General features: G+C 43.6%; 1 protein-coding gene across 5 annotated transcripts in view; it reads left to right on the top strand.

The window, feature by feature from the left end:
• The first annotated feature begins 1,883 nt into the window (after positions 1–1,883).
• Positions 1,884–17,586, top strand: part of ADAM19 (ADAM metallopeptidase domain 19) — a 105,537-nt gene continuing 89,834 nt past the window's right edge. For 3 of the 5 annotated variants that reach the window (XM_061617485.1, XM_061617484.1, XM_061617489.1), the window contains exons 1-2: positions 1,885–2,579; positions 7,482–7,567. In XM_061617485.1, coding sequence (XP_061473469.1) covers positions 2,486–2,579; positions 7,482–7,567 — 180 coding nt within the window. In that variant the 5' untranslated portion in view covers positions 1,885–2,485. Of the gene's footprint in view, positions 2,580–7,481; positions 7,568–17,586 lie in introns of all 5 variants that reach the window. The other 2 variants (XM_061617488.1, XM_061617486.1) reach the window with 1 other exon arrangement.

Here is a 17,586-nt window from a genome sequence, read left to right as displayed (position 1 = left end):
AAGAAGGGGTGGGGTTTGACTAGTATCATGTGCCTCTGTTTTCAGAAAAGAGAGATGGAGATGCACTGGAACTGGCAGAAGAGTAAGTCTACACATATAGGAATGAATGTTTTTATAGAGAAAAAGATCAGTATCCTTCGTAAAAGGTTGAACACCAAATTAGGCGGGCTTCCCCACCCCCCCACCTCCAGAGATTTTTGTAAAAGGATTGTCAAAGTAAACAACTAAATATATTTTTCTTCTGATCCTTTAAAAAAATTAAAGCAAGCCCTATTCATTTCAGTAGAATTTGATTCCATGCTTAGGACTGAGGTCATCTTTTTTTCATCTGGTCCCTTTTCAAGTAATGATTTTGAGTCTAAATCCCAAATTAACTGGGATGTACTTATTTTCTAATCCATATATCCCACCTTCCTTCCATCATAGAGCCCAAGGCAAAAAATATGTGGTTCCCGTGTGATCGTTCATCCAGGCATTGAGCAGACCTACTTACCTTTAGCCACATGTGCTTTCTTCCTTTTAATTTATTAAGTTCTGCAGGGGCCTTACCGGACACTATGGTGGGTGTTATGAAAGGTGATTTTGTAACTATTGTCAGGTGGTCCCTCACTTTCCTGCTGCTCATATTACTGTCTCTGTGTCAGCTGTTATTGATGTTCAGAGGCACACTTACTTGAGACTCTGGAGTAAGCCCCTCTGAAGTCAGTGAGACTTGGGGTGCTTCCAGACTTTTATTGTTTTCAGGTGGGATTCATTCACATACTGCCAAGTTCAGTTTGTGCAATTAACACTGATTTGGAGCTCTTTTGCAATAAACCCACTCCCCCTCTTCAAAAACAACAGCAACTCCAGACTTTTTGTGATAAGGAAAGTGACAGGAAAATGTGCTACAAAGTGTGGGATAACAATTGCTTGATGCAATGTCATCTAACCTCCCTGCAAACAAATCAGAAGAAATATTCAATAAACAGATGACATCATCTAATCCCTCCACAAACAAATCAGCATGACTGCTCAATAAACAAGTCAGCCAGACGCCACTTATGTAAAATGCATAGGTTTGCACTGACAGTTTCCAGGTCTTGTTTCACAAAATGGGGTTGCTGGGAGAAGTCCTATTAGTGGCCTAGCCCATACACCTGTCTTCCTTGTTTAACTGTGGGGGATGATAAAGTACAGTGCAGGGTTTTTTTTTGTTTTAGTTTTAGTCTTTTACAAGACAAGCCTCGTTAAATCCCACAAAGTTCAATGATAGTTACTCCCAGGTAAGTGTACATACAGTAGGACTGCAGTCTTAATGTGTTATCTATATTGTTTTATATATATGTTAAGCTGGCTTGGGAGTGCAAAGGCAAGCATGCAAGACAAGAAATTCAGCAGATGCATATTTCCCTCATCACTGCATGCTGCGGAAACCAATGTAGAAAGACAGGAAGCTGCCCTATACTGAGTCACACCATTGGTCCATCTCACTCAGTACTGGCTGCAGTGACTGAGGGCACCTCTCCATGGTCTGGCAATAGAACCTGAGGCCTTGTTCATGCAAAGTAGATGCTGTGCCACAGAGCTATGGCCCTTTCCCAGGCCGCATTAAATATATTGTTTAAATATAATAGACACCAGAGGTGTCAGAAAGAATGTACAGTATCACAATGTACATCTCTGATTTCAAGACTCTGCCTAGAGTCTTGAGTCCACACCACCGTGTTTCAGTGACACTTCGTTGCTTGTTGTTGAGGCTGTTGCAGTTTTTGAATTGCCCACTAGAGGGCGAATGAACAGTCTCGAGTCGAGATTCAGGTTCTAGATGCTTCGTTGGAAGCTATTGCTCGGTTAGAAATGCCGCGGCTGCGTTTTGCAGCTGCAGCCGCGAGTGTGGTGCGCTGCATCGTCCAAGGCAGGCGATGCGCCGTGATCTCTTTACAGCTCATGAAATTAATTCATGTGAGGGTATTTTCCCCCCTCTAAATAAATAAATAACCCTCTTCAAACTTTTCAGGCGCATCACAGATTTCAGAATCCGAACGAGCTCCTTAAATAAATCCCACTTTGCGCTGAAAATTACCGCACACGCGGCTCGCCTACCGCTCCTAGGTAGGGAGACAAAGGAATAACAGAAATAGGCTCTCTTGTATATTTTAAGACGGGCTGCAAGAAAAAAAACCGGATTGCGTTTCTCAGCACCTCCCGCTATGCTTTCTGAAAGCATCCTGGTCAGACTATAATGGTTGGAGGGATACTGCCTTTTGTTGCTTTTATGTCACCGGCCAACATCTGTCTTGGAAGGGTGAGAGTGATGGCTTCCGTAATGGGCGGGATTTGAAAGCTGGTCTTGGTAGACACATGAATGAGTGGCTTTAAACAAATCGTAGCACATCTGAGGCTTCTATACCCGCCAGGCTAAATGCAGCAGCAGGAATCACCAGCAACGATGAAATCTCCATCTCTCTGAAAGATCCCTTCCTTGCAGACCACGGGAGGGATCATGTCTGGTGCTGTCAAAGCAGACGTGATTTATTCCGTTTCCATCATCTTGCTTTGGCTGAGGCAGTTTTCAGCTGAAGAGTCGGGATGGACAGGTAAGTGTGTGGATTTCTGGGGAGGATGACAGAATAAAAAGTGGGAACAAAGGGTGGAAAAGGCAACACTATGACTAAGGCTGCAGACCCAACCTCACTTACCTGGGAGTATGCCCCACTGAATTCAATAGGACTTACTTCTGAGCAGGCGTGGTTTGGATTGCACTGTAATAATGCTTGATCCACCAAAAGATAGCAACTGGGATATAATTGGCAATATCATGAGCATTTGCTTTAAACAGTATATTTACCTAGACATCTTGGTATATGCAATACTTTCATAAACGGATGGGGTGCTTAACTGGGAGCCCACGTGAACAGGAAGGGCAATTTCGGCATTTTTGATATGAGAATTTTTTGCAAAATGCATGAGATTGCTCTGTACATAAACAATAGATGTGAAATAGGTCTAGGTTCTGCCTCTTTTTTTTCTTTCTCTCTACAAGCTAAGAAGCTCTAATTCAGAAGCAACACATTTGTGAAAGGATGTTCAACAGGTATGCCCAAGAGAGTGTTACAGAAACAGAGCTACAGACTTTCCCTTTCCCCTTATCAACAAACACCCACAATCCTAAATTAGTAGGAGCAGCAGAGGGAGTACTACATGTCAGCTGCAATAAGCCCCACCACTGGACTGAATGCAGAAGTCTGAAATTGTAGGCAACTCCTAGGGACCCATAACCCTCTGTCCATCAGAATGCCATCTGTGCATAAGGGAGAGAGCGCCACCAGTGTCCTATAGTGGTGAAGAGTGTTGGATTATAACTAGGGAAATCCCCACTCGGTCATGAGGTTCTGCTAGATGACCTTTTGCTGGTTGCTATCTCTCAGTCTAACATACCTCACAAGGTTGTTGTGATTATAACATGGGGAGGGAATATCATATACGTTGCCTTGAGTTTCTTGGAGGAAAGGTGGGATATAGGTATAATAATGAGGGGGAAATGGCTTCAGTGCTCACTTCCTAAATCATGATGGATTGGGGCTCAAGCCATGCCATCTGCCCTAATCCATAATCCTAAATATAAGCAGGCAGGCTGTTGTTCCTCAGTGGTAATGAAAAGGCACTTTCCACATGTTCAGAGACCCTCTATTCACCCTATTCTAGGACTTGGTATAGCCCTGGTACTGAAATCCCATTTTGGGACATAGTCCTGGCTCCAAACAAGTTTTCAGGGACTGTATTGGAGGTTCTTAGTTGGTTTAGGAAGAGGTTTGCCTATATGCAGTTCCCTTTCCTAGAGTAAACAGCCTTCTGCCTGAAAAGGACAGTTCTAATTGTACTGAATGATTGGGATAAACCTTTTCATAACCAGTAGTGTAGTGGCAAATTTGGAAGTGCAGAGTCCCACAGCCATGCCCCTCCTTATTTTCTGCTGGGTTGAGAATGAAATCCTTGTTAATGCCTTCTACCACAATAACAGATGTCCCTAGGAGCCAATAAGCATGAAAGAGGAGAGTGTTAACTACTGAAAATAGTCTTTTCAGTGGCTGACTCACCTCCTTTCACTTTAATTGGTTCCAATCAGCAGGAAAGGACAATGAAGCATGTTAGAAGACTCTTCTCAGTGGCTAACACACTCCCTTTTCATGCTGATTGGCTCATAAGATGCTGGAGATAAAGGGATCCTGCTGGGACCCTGCTCCCCAAAAAGTAAGGAGTCTAAGACACCCCCGAGACCCTGCATGACTACACCACTGTTCACAACCAATGGTGGCTGTGTTATGTGGAGGCTAAGACATCTCATGTGTTCTGTGTAGGGGCAGTAAAGATACAGAATACTAGGTTTGGATGTGGGAAACATGGGTTCAAATCTCTCCCCTGGTCCCTAATTATAAAATAAGCCACTGGTTATCAGCCTGCTAGCTACTTCATAGGTTGCTATGAGCATAAAAGTAAGATGGTGGAATTGTAGATCACTTTGTACAGAGAAAAGTGGTAGAAAAACTATACTGATTATTTATTAATAAATATAAGACATGGAATGCTTACTTGCAATGGATCGGCTTCATGAAAATTACAGCTGTTTAGTAAATTTCTTGTTGTCATGGTTATAAAGCAGCTTGGAAACCTGATGATAGTGCATGAGAGAGAAAATTTCTGATGTGTTTGCTTAATCTTTCTGATGCTGAAAAAATTGCTTAATGAACACCTTGAATTTATTTATTTATTACATTTATACCCCACCTTTCTTTTCATGATTGAAACCCAAGGCGGCTTACATATGGTTCCCAGGTGGTCTCCCATCCAGGTGCTGACCAGACCTGACCCTGCCTGGCCTTATGTGCATTCAGACCATAGCCTGGAACTTTAGGAATTTAGGGCTTTAGGACTTTAGCAGCTCCCCCCCCTTTGATGTAGGAAGCAAAACAAAGTGATTTGAAGGGTGTGGGGGAGATGTTGTGTCAGAGGTTTTCTCTTATATGAAGAACCTTTTGTTAATTGGTCTTTTAGATATCAGAAGGAAACAATCTGAAATGCCTTTTAACCTCAAAGAATGCCACTATTGCTTACAGGATAATAGTAGATTAATTAAGAGTTCTCTGCGTTAATCAAATTTTTAAAGTTATTGTGCTGTAGGGTTAAACTAACTGAAGATTGTTCTGAACTACAATGAACTTTCATGAGTACTCATATGACTAAAAATGCATCTGGCCATCAGAAATGTAGAAGAGAGGGACCAAAATGAAAGTTGTTGAGAAAGTATGCAAGCACAAGGCAAAAGAACTGGGAGAGAGCTATGTAAACACCCAAATGTCTAATCTCTTAGGGTGAAAACAGATGTGCATAGCTTCTGCATATAGCCTTCTTGCCCAAATTGGATCTGTTTCTCTGGATTTGGACAACACTGATTGGCCAGCCCTTATGATAATCATAAAGCTATGTCCATTCCCTCCTCAGTACAGAGGTGTGCACAGCATTAATTGGTTGGCTGTTGTGGTCAGTTTCAAAGCCCACTTTTTCCCTTCACCTAAAAGTTTTTATTTAACCACACAGCTACAATACCTAGTAAAATAGAACAATGCAAACCCTCCTTATGCCAGGCTGGGAGGGGGTGGTGGATTAGGTGGAGTTGTCCCTCCACCCATCTCATCCATGCTATGTATCTGTCCCATCCAGGCTGTTTAAAGCGCATGACTCCATCTCCCCCCCCCCCAGAACACTTGGAACTGTAATTTATTAAAAGTGCTGGTGATCTTAGCTCTGTGAGGGGTAAACTACAGTTCCCAGGATTCTTTAGAGGAAAGCCATGTGCTTTAAATGTATGGTGTGTCCATAGCCCTAGTCAAGCAAGTTTCCTGCTGGTGGAGTGAGAATACCAACCTTCCATGAAATGTGTGGGTGAGGAGGAGGCCCACTGGTGGGATCCCTGTTGGAGGTAGCCAGCAGAAAGCCCTGAAATGGTGCATTCTGAGAGCAGGGCTGATCTAGCCCAGGATCACCTGGATCCTGAGCTGGTCTCACTGCTATCATGTGATGGCATCAGACCCAATCTCTGTGCCAGCCTAGAGCTGACACAACAATTGAACCAGACCAGGACTGATCATCCTCCATTCCCCTTCCATTTTTCCCCCTGTGGCCAGCATGAGTGGCAGGGCTGCAGATGTGAATGTGTCCCAGCTGCTCCACAAAGCCTCACCAGCAAGGAGGAGAGAGGTTAGGGTTGCGCTGTAAACTGTAAAGCTGAATTGTAAGGCTGCTGATTCAAGCGTGTTTGACCCTTGCAAAAATGAGTATGTCTGAGATTGGGAATCTGTGGCTCTCCAGATGTTGCTGGGCTATTGACTGGGACCAATGGGAGTTGGAGTCTAAAAGCATCTGGAGGGCAGCCCTCTGTTCGGGCAGCTTTCTCCATTATCACGAAGGGTCATTTGCCCATAGAGGAGAAGAACTATCATCAGCACTCTAGGAATAAGAAATAAGCACAAAGCAAGAAAATTGTGGCACCATGCCAGAACTGCCTGTAGTACAAGGAACAACAAAATGAGATAGCTTAAGCAAACGTTTCCACCAAAACCACACCTGTAGATGTCACTCAGCATAACCTAGTTGGAAAACTCCTTCTCATCCCAAATACAGCAATCCTTAGCCAGCTACAGTATCCCTTCAAGAAAATTTGCCTTAATACAGCTACAGCCATCTCTCACAGCTACTGTAGGAGGAGCGGGGTGTATTTCAAAGAAAATGTTATCTGATTGGTATTGTGGTGCTGTGATGTCCTTGTACTAGCTATGTGATCCCTGACTGGCTGGACCATGTACCCAGGAAAAATAGAAACCTTAAAAAAAAAAAGCTAAAGCAGCCACCAAGAGAGCAATGAACCCAAGTAAAATGATGCCAAATATGCAAAGGGATTTTTTAAGGGGGGAGGAATTATCCACAAAAATTCAGCTCAGTCTAGTCTCCCATGCCTAGAATATGACAATTCTCAGTTTAACTGTATCTAAATAAGACTTTAATTTTCTGGTTATTTGAATTATTATCTGCTCCACAAATAAATCATACTGCATCCTTTGATTTCTTTTTCTTCATCCAAAGTAGTCTTCATATTTCTATGAGGTCTTTTATGAGTGTTTTCTTAAAAAACATACTTGGTTGTTATTTACAAGTGTTTGTTTATTCTGGCAAATGATGGTTGTCTGCTCCCACACTGACAATGGTTTTTATTATTATCAGTACTCATGAAATAAAGAATGGAATTCAAGAAAAGTGTTTGATGAATCTTCTGTCGAGAACAAAGGCTGCTGCTGACTGGCAATGAGACATGTCCAGGGCACTAAAAGGCACTGATGGCTAAATGGATCAGATGTTTCTTTTGGTTGGGGGGGTTGTGTTGCTTTTCTTCAGTGACCTTTCAAAGTTCATATTGGGGCTTTGAACAGTTGCTTGTATTTCCCCAGGGACACAGAATGTGGTCCACGCCCAGGTGCACCATGAAATCATAATACCTCAGTGGAGAGCAGATGGAAGCTCTGGCAATGAAAAGGTAGGCTGTTTAGCCATGATAACAGGAAAGGGCTATGCTTTCACATCCCTTTCAGATAACCATTATTCTCCTGATAGGATCATTAGTGGGAATTATTTAGCAGTTGCTGGCTGGCTGGCTTCCTGGGAAGTACCTTTTAAAATCTGCCTGAGCCTGGATAAAGGGAAGGTCATAAACTCGTATATCCATAATCAAAGCCAAGAGGAACACAGGAAGCTGACTTAGACCAGGGATGGAGAACCTCTAGCCTGTGGGCCAGACTTGGCCCACCAGGCCTCCCCATTTGGCCTGCAAGGCTGGTTTGGGGAAGCCACACTCCCTCACCCTGCAGCTGATATCATTAATCTGACAATTTACAGTGCTCCTCTGAATCATCTCAGTGATCAGGCTGGGCTATAAGGGTTCAGGCGGCCCTTAAGGTATTCTGGACCCAAATTGTTCAGGGTTTTGTATTTCAATACAAGAACCTTGAACCTGGCCTGGTAGCATATGGGCAGCCAGTGCAGATGTTTTAGCAGAGGTATCAAATGCTGCCAGATCTCTGCCCCCATCAGCAATCTAGCCACTGCAGTCTGCACCAGCTGGAGCTTCCAGGCCAGGCCCATGGGCAGCTCCACTTAGAGCACAGTGGCGTAATCCAATCTCCAGGATACCAATGCATGGACTATAGTAACCTAGTTACCCTGATCCACGTATGGCCATTGATGGCATACCAGATGAAGCCGGTAAAAGGCACTCCTAGCTACCGAGGTCACTTGGGCCTCTAATGACAAAGATGTACCCAGGAGTACCCCCAACCTAAGTACCTGGTGGTTTAGAAGGAGTGCAACTCCAACCAGGACAAGCAGCTGGCATATCTTCCAGATACAGGAACCATCTACCCACAGCACCTCTGTCTTGCCAGGATTCAAACATTATTGGCCCTCATTTAGTCCACCACTGGTCCAGAGCTTGCCAGTATCTCCTGATTCAGATGCTAATGGAGAAGTAAAGCTGTGTGCCACGAATGTACTGATGGCACTGTGTTCCAAAATTCCTAAAGACTGCTTCCAATGGCTTCATATCAATGTTAAATAGCACTGGTGACAAAATAGTGCCCTGCGGAACTCCATGCCACACGTGCCAGGGAGTCAAAGAGCACTCTCTCAATGCTACTGTCTGGGCTCACCCACACAGGTAGAAATGGAACCACAGTGCATCCCATACCTATCCCACATAGTCAATCTAGGAGAAAACCATGGTCAATAGTATGAAAAGCCATTAAAAGATTAATAGTAACAGGGTTGCACTCCCCCTGTCCCTCTCCCAATACACATCATCGATCAAGGCGACAAGGCCACTTCAGTCCTTAAACCTCACTGCCTAAACCCAGATCAAAGTGGATCTAGATAATATTTGTCATCCAGGAACACTTGCAGTTGCTCTGCCACAACACTCTCCATCACCTTTCCCAAACACAGGGTATTGGCAACTTGCCACTTGTTGTTACACACCATGGGGTCCAGGGTGGCTTTTTAAGAAGTGGCCACACTACCACCTCTTTAGGGACAGCTGGCTGTGATGTCCTTCCCCAGCAGCACCAGTGAAGCTCTTACTTGTGGCTACCAGCAGACAGGAACATCAGGTTTTCCTCTTACCCTTTTCAATTCTAGCACAGATTTCAACAAATTCCCCTGCTAGGCCTCACTACCCCACACTCTGTCTCTCTTATAGCCTTTAGACTATGCCTCAGTCTCTGCCAGGCTATTTCGATACCTTGTGTCTATGGGTATAGGTTATTCACACACACACCCCTGCAGCCTCTTGTCTCTGAAGCATACAGCCCTGGGTTTCTCTGTGGGACTGGATACACTTTCCTCCTATCCACCGCTGCCACCATTCGATACAACTGTTCAGCCTTGGTTACTTGCTATCCCCCCTAGTATGTGTTTCCCAGCTGAAGGAATCAGGCTTATGTTTAACCAAGAACGTATTTATTAAGTATTAGAAATAACAAGATTACTTTTAGAATGTTTCACAAGCGTATGGTTTCATCTATATTCTGTTAGGTACTTGACTTCTTACTAATTGCCTCAGAACTCCGACTCACTCTCCACAACAACACCGACCATCCACCTCCAACCTCCCTCTCAACCTCTCAAAACACCACACCTTTACACCTTCTAAACACCACCACCTGAACACCACCTCCCAGATTCAACTGTCATTCTTCCATTTATACTCCCAGCCATTCAAACACTCAGCCAATCATCCAGCATTCTACTGCTCATGTACTCCCCCCTCCTCTTTCACTCCACTTACCATATGTCTTCTATATAAACAGCACTTACCATATTTACAATATAAGCAGGAACATCGCACTGGCATCTCCCCATCATGCAATGATGTGTTTACAAATCCCTGGACCCCCCCACCCCCCCACCCCACTCTGGCTAGCATTAACCAACCAGGAAGGTTGTCCGCATCATCAGGCAGCATCAACTGCAAATGGGCCTCAGCTGCAGGGCCGGTGCTATCATTAGGCCAACTAGGCAGCTGCCTAGGGCGCAGACCTCAGAGGGGCGCAGTACTGACCTTTGAGGGGCACAGTTTTATACAGATTAGTTTTTTAAAATGCTGCATCAACCCTACAAGAAACAGGTTCAAAAGACTGGAAGAACATTGGAGCAATTCTCTCTTCACATGAAAGGAATACTGACCATTTAGAAAACTATCAGACCTGGAGAGAACTTGAATTGCACTTATCTAAAGGAAAAACAATTTATGATATTAACCACCAAAAAATTAGGCAAGAAGAACAATATTGGCGACAAATCTTGGAATGCTTGATTGCTTTGGTCAGAGTTCTTGGCATGCAAAACTTCCGTGATACAACTGAAAAGTTGTACAGTGCTGGCAATGAAAATTTTTTGAAGTTTGTAGAATATCTAGCCCTTTTTGATCCTATCATGAATGAACATTTGCACAGAGTTAAAGATCAAGAAACAATGGTTCACTACCTAGGAAAAGATATCCAAAATGAGCTTATACAGCTTCTAGCAGGTGCTATAAAGCAGAAGATTTTAGCACATGCAAACTCAGCCAAATACCACTCAATTATTCTGGACTGCACACCTGATGTTAGTCATATTGAACAAATGGACAATGATTGCACGTTATGTTGATGTAATCAAACCATCAGATAATGAGATGTCTGAGCCTGAGGTTATCATAAGAGAACATTTCTTGGGATTTGTTTCACTAAAGGAGACTACAGGTTCCTTTATGACAGAAACTCTTCTTGGACAGCTTGAGCAAATAGGATTACCAATTGAGAATCTGCGTGGTCAAGGTTATGATAATGGGAGTAACATGAAAGGCAAAGAAAATGGCGTACAAAAGAGAGTCCTGGACATAAACCCATGTGCCTTTTTTGTGCCCTGCAATGTACACTCTTTAAACTTGGTAGTCAATGATGCCACTAAGTGTTGTCTGGAAGCAACTAGTTTCTTCAGTTTGCTTCAACAGATCTACAATTATTTCTCTGCATCGACTCAGCATTGGCAAATCCTAACTAGCCATGTATCAGACTTAGGCATAACTGTTAATCCATTGAGTGAAACAAGATGGGAGAGTCGGATTGATGCTTTGAAACCACTGAGATATCATCATTCTTTGATGACACAAGCCTAAAAGGTTTATCTGGAAATACTTCCCGAATTGAAGCTAAGGCCCTTGCTGATGTAATTTGTAAGTTCAAGTTTGTGGTATCCCTTGTTACATGGTACAACATCCTTTTTGAAGTCAATCTTACAAGCAAGCTACTACAAAATAAGGAAGCTGGTTTAAATTCAGCTACAAGCCAATTGCAAGTGACCAAGAATTACCTTGTGGGCTGCAGGTGTGATGAGGGTTTTCAACAAGTTTTGATAGATGCTACTCAGATTGCAAAGGAGCTAGAAATACTACCAAACATTGAGACAGAACAGGTTAGAAAAAGGAGAAAGGAACGGCAGTTTGAGTATGAGGCCCAAGAAGAGGCACTGCAAGATCCAAAGCAGAAATTCAAAGTAGGTTTCTACTATGCTGTCTTAGACACGGCCATACAATCTGTTGAAGAGAGATTCCAACAGCTACAACAGTATAATTCCCTATTTGGCTTCCTGTGTGATATATACAGTATCAACAAAAAATATACTGAAGATGTACTTAAGGCCTGCAAGAATTTGGAAAATCATTGATGCACAATGGAAACAAAGACATTGATGCTGAAGATCTGTGCTGTGAACTTATAGCAATAGCTCGAAGACTTCCAAAGTCTATGCCGCCACAAGGAGTACTTCTCTTCATACTACAACAAAAACTGGATAATGTGCCTAATGTTTCTGTTGCTCTAAGGATCCTTCTCACATTTCCAGTGTCAGTGGCAAGTGGTAAACGCAGTTTCTCAAAGCTCAAACTTGTTATGGCCTCGTCAGAGGACTCCTCCGATGAGGACGACTCAGGAGTAACAGCAGCAGACCCAGGTGCAGCAGACTCAGAAGGAGACACGGAGGAAACTCCTGAGAATCCAGCTCCTTCTCCCCTCAGCTGCAAAGCACCCCAGGGACAGCAGAGGCCCTGCAGCCAGACACAGACAGTAAACAAGATACTCCCCCCTCACCTGCAGAACGTAGACGGCAGAAGGTCAGGCAGAAGAGAGGCAGGCTTGTCCCCTTAAGGCCCAAACGCTGAGGGCTCACACCTGCTGTCAAACCTGCCCTTTATAAGGCACACCTTCACTTCGGCTTGTTGCTGACTGCAACGTCAGGCGTGGCTTTGTGTATCCCTAGTTTCCTTGCAACCTCTTTTGGACTGACCCCTTGGCACTTGATCCCGGACCTCTACTGACCTCGCTTCTGGACTCCTGACTCGGCAAGTACGCTTCGGACAGGCCTGGCCCTTATCAGATCCCCTCCTCCTAGACCTGGCAGATTTACAGCCAGACTGCCGGCTAAGGACTTTGCTTCCCTGCCAACCACCCAGGAATTTCCAGCCCCCACCTGCACTGCTGACGCAGTGTAGAGCTGACAAAACTTATAAAAACTTACATACGCTCAACAATGTTGCAAAAGAGACTAGTTGGCTTGGCAACTATATCAATTGAACATGCCCAAGCATCAGCACTTGACCTGAAGGAATTGGTGACAAAATTTGCAAAGGAAAAGGCCTGCAAAGTGAGATTTTGATGTGCCTGAAATTGAAACTTTTAAGAGACTTAAATTTTAACATCACAATTCACAAGATTATTTAAAATTATTTGTGTGCTAAAACATCTTTTGTATTTGAGAAAGATCCCCACACAGCCATGAAGCTCACTGGGTCACCCTGGGCCAGTCACTGCCTCTCAGCCTCAGAGGGAGGCAATGGTAAACCCCCTCTGAATACCGCTTACCATGAAAACCCTATTTGTAGGGTCGCTCATAAGTCGAGATCAACTTGAAGGCAGTCCACATATCCACTTATTATTGCAATTTAAAATAAATTTAGCAGTTTCAAGTTTTGTGCTTGTCATTCTTTCTACAAGACATCTGCTTTTGAAAATTGAAGTTAGCAATTTTTTTTTTGAGGGTTGCAAGTAGTTTGCCTTGCCTAGGGCGCAAAATAGCCTGGCACCGGCACTGCTCAACTGGACAAAACTTCACAAAAAACTTCACAAAAATGAGGGGATTGGTAAAAAGAAAGCTGAAAAACAAAGTCCAGAGGGTCACATCACTCGAAAATGCTTGGAAGTTGTTTAAAAACACTATATTAGAAGCTCAACTGGAGTGCATACCGCAGATCAGAAAAGGTACCGCCAGGGCCAAGAAGATGCCAGCATGGTTAACGAGCAAAGTCAAGGAAGCTCTTAGAGGCAAAAAGTCTTCCTTCAGAAAATGGAAGTCTTGTCCAAATGAAGAAAATAAAAAAGAACACAAACTCTGGCAAAAGAAATGCAAGAAGACAATAAGGGATGCTAAAAAAGAATTTGAGGAGCACATTGCTAAGAACATAAAAACCAACAACAAAAAATTCTATAAATACATTCAAAGCAGGAGACCATCTAGGGAGACAATTGGACCCTTGGATGATAAGGGAGTCAAAGGTGTACTAAAGAACGATAAGGAGATTGCAGAGAAGCTAAATGAATTCTTTGCATCTGTCTTCACAGTGGAAGATATCCCTGAACCTGAACTAACATTTGCAGGAAGGGATTCTGAGGAACTAAGACAAATAGTGGTAACGAGAGAGGAAGTTCTAAGCTTAATGCAGAATATAAAAACTGACAAATCACCGGGCCCGGATGGCATCCACCCGAGAGTTCTCAAAGAACTCAAAGGTGAAATTGCTGATCTGCTAACTAAAATATGTAACTTGTCCCTCGGGTCCTCCTCCGTGCCTGAGGACTGGAAAGTGGCAAATGTAACGCCAATCTTCAAAAAGGGATCCAGAGGGGATCCCGGAAATTACAGGCCAGTTAGCTTAACTTCTGTCCCTGGAAAACTGGTAGAAAGTATTATTAAAGCTAGATTAACTAAGCACATAGAAGAACAAGCCTTGCTGAAGCAGAGCCAGCATGGCTTCTGCAAGGGAAAGTCCTGTCTCAGTAACCTATTAGAATTCTTTGAGAGTGTCAACAAGCATATAGATAGAGGTGATCCAGTGGACACAGTGTACTTAGACTTTCAAAAAGCTTTTGACAAGGTACCTCACCAAAGGCTTCTGAGGAAGCTTAGCAGTCATGGAATAAGAGGAGAGGTCCTCTTGTGGATAAGGAATTGGTTAAGAAGCAGAAAGCAGAGAGTAGGAATAAACGGACAGTTCTCCCAATGGAGGGCTGTAGAAAGTGGAGTCCCTCAAGGATCGGTATTGGGACCTGTACTTTTCAACTTGTTCATTAATGACCTAGAATTAGGAGTGAGCAGTGAAGTGGCCAAGTTTGCTGACGACACTAAATTGTTCAGGGTTGTTAAAACAAAAAGGGATTGCGAAGAGCTCCAAAAAGATCTCTCCAAACTGAGTGAATGGGCGGAAAAATGGCAAATGCAATTCAATATAAACAAGTGTAAAATTATGCATATTGGAGCAAAAAATCTGAATTTCACATATACGCTCATGGGGTCTGAACTGGCGGTGACCGACCAGGAGAGAGACCTCGGGGTTGTGGTGGACAGCACGATGAAAATGTCGACCCAGTGTGCGGCAGCTGTGAAAAAGGCAAATTCCATGCTAGCAATAATTAGGAAAGGTATTGAAAATAAAACAGCCGATATCATAATGCCATTGTATAAATCTATGGTGCGGCCGCATTTGGAATACTGTGTACAGTTCTGGTCGCCTCATCTCAGAAAGGATATTATAGAGTTGGAAAAGGTTCAGAAGAGGGCAACCAGAATGATCAAGGGGATGGAGTGACTCCCTTACGAGGAAAGGTTGCAGCATTTGGGGCTTTTTAGTTTAGAGAAAAGGCGGGTCAGAGGAGACATGATAGAAGTGTATAAAATTATGCATGGCATTGAGAAAGTGGATAGAGAAAAGTTCTTCTCCCTCTCTCATAATACTAGAACTCGGGGACATTCAAAGAAGCTGAATGTTGGAAGATTCAGGACAGACAAAAGGAAGTACTTCTTTACTCAGCGCATAGTTAAACTATGGAATTTGCTCCCACAAGATGCAGTAATGGCCACCAGCTTGGACGGCTTTAAAAGAAGATTAGACAAATTCATGGAGGACAGGGCTATCAATGGCTACTAGCCATGATGGCTGTGCTCTGCCACCCTAGTCAGAGGCAGCATGCTTCTGAAAACCAGTTGCCGGAAGCCTCAGGAGGGGAGAGTGTTCTTGCACTCGGGTCCTGCTTGCAGGCTTCCCCCAGGCACCTGGTAGGCCACTGTGAGAACAGGATGCTGGACTAGATGGGCCACTGGCCTGATCCAGCAGGCTCTTCTTATGTTCTTATGTTCTTATGACATTGGGTCAGATATTGCATTGTACAGCTCAACTGGATTTGCTGCAATAGCAGCATCTAAATCACTATGAAGTTGAGCAAATTTGTCTTCAAAGTGTCTTGCAAGTACACATGTGTTCTAGAGGCCCACCCCCTGAATCTGGGATAACCAATCTCCAGACCACATAGAACAATTCTGCCTGCTGACTCTTTGAGGATGCTATGGATGCAATGAAGTACAACTTCTTTGCAGCCTTCACTGTGGTAGGCACACTTATATGTCCTACACGTTTGGTTGGCCCCAGAGCAAGATTACTGCCATTTGCACTCCAGTCTTCATTCCAGCCTGCTTCGTCAACCACAACTCCCCAGAATACTAGGGAGCAATGTGATCTCCACAGCACTGGAGAGGACCATCAGGAGCTAGCCCTATTCATCTCACTGTTCCACAGTGAAACAAGAGCTTCAACAGGATCACCACCTCTGTCTACTGGAAAAGCCTGCAGAGCCTTCAGAATCCATCAGCCTCCCAGGCAGACCATCTGAATTAGTCCCCCATCCCTGCAGAAAAAAGTAGCTGCTGCAAGGCTAAACTTCATCTGAAAGTGGTCAGACCATGACAACAAGGTAATATCCACTCCACCTACTTCCAGACCACCACCCCAACCCACTTGGTGGGTATACCCTGTTCTGAGTGTCATGACCATTTGAGACAAAATCCTGAGATAGACCTAAACGTCCTCAGCTGTGATGTTGAAGTCATCCAGGACCACCATCCTGGGCTTCTCCAGCACCATGCTGGAGACCACTTTGGCCAGACCAGCCAGGGAGGCTTTTGGGCAGCAGGGTGGACAATACACCAACAGTATTCCTAGCATGTCTCTTTGGCCCAGCACCAGATGCAGGTCATTCAGTCCTGCTCCAAGGGGGAGGGGTTTCCTGGTGATGGAGAATGAAATCCAATGGGCCACAGACGCTCTCCTTCCCTCCATTCTGGATTGGTACTGAACTGAGTATCTGGGGGGGGGGGGGCAGAGCAGGGTTCGGTCTGGCCTACACTGCTCCCCCACCAAGGTTTCAATATGCTGGGATTGAACCTGGGGCCTTCTGTGTGCAAAGCCACATTAGCCACAAAGCACTCTCTCCCTCCTGTGCATTCCAACTCTCAGAAATGTTCCTGAATGCTCAAACTGAAACAGTAAAATCATGTACAATTAGACATGGCAAGAGAGGCAAGTGTTACCTATATATGTTGTCACAACCATCTCAGGGGAGGGGAGCCACTAGAATGAAGAAGATGGAGGCTATGGTGGTTGAACAGTTTGCCGCTCATGGTGGGTGGGGTTTATTTGTGTACCATACTGAAGACAGGAACACATTTTAATGATGACACAGTTTTGGTTACTGGGAACCAACATTACTCATTTTCCTTCCTATTAACAAACAGGTTTTATTATTATTACTATTTATAAGGTTGTGTGAGGAAAGGAGAAAGTTACTCACTGCTTTGCCTTTAATTGGACCCCATCAGTGAATAGTTGCCCAATTCCACCTAATAGCATTCTTAGGCCACCACAAGGAATCATTCTGATTAGCCAAGTTCCCCTTCTGAGAGAACATCTTGTAATATCCGTAGTTATAGGAAGATGAGTATTTTCTTCCTTTTTTTTGGAACCAGTAACCACTAAAATTTATCTGCACATTAATATATTAGTAAAACAGATTGTAGTCTACATATAGTCTACCTGTGCTCTATTTTTGTGTACCATTATGAACAGTATAGAATCCTAGTATCTTCCATGGATTCATGAAAATTATGGGTATTTTCTCCTCTTATTCCTCTAGTCTAAGAGTAACTCCAAGCATATACGTATCCAAGAATATGGAGTATATTAATATGGAGATTATAATATAAATAATATTAAAATCTTTTTATATATATACCATTGAGAATTTGAAATTGCTAACAAGAGTCAACAGTATGATCCCATTTTTGCCAAGGATAACAAAAAGCCAACTCTTTTTTGCAATATATTCAAAACAGATGTGCAGTAATGCAATTAATGATTGGGAC

The sequence above is a fragment of the Rhineura floridana genome, chromosome 3 (assembly GCF_030035675.1).
Source record: "Rhineura floridana isolate rRhiFlo1 chromosome 3, rRhiFlo1.hap2, whole genome shotgun sequence".
NCBI classification, from domain to species: domain Eukaryota; kingdom Metazoa; phylum Chordata; class Lepidosauria; order Squamata; family Rhineuridae; genus Rhineura; species Rhineura floridana.
The sequence above is the reverse complement of the archived record's forward strand: the minus strand, read 5'-3'. Positions and strand labels throughout refer to the sequence as shown.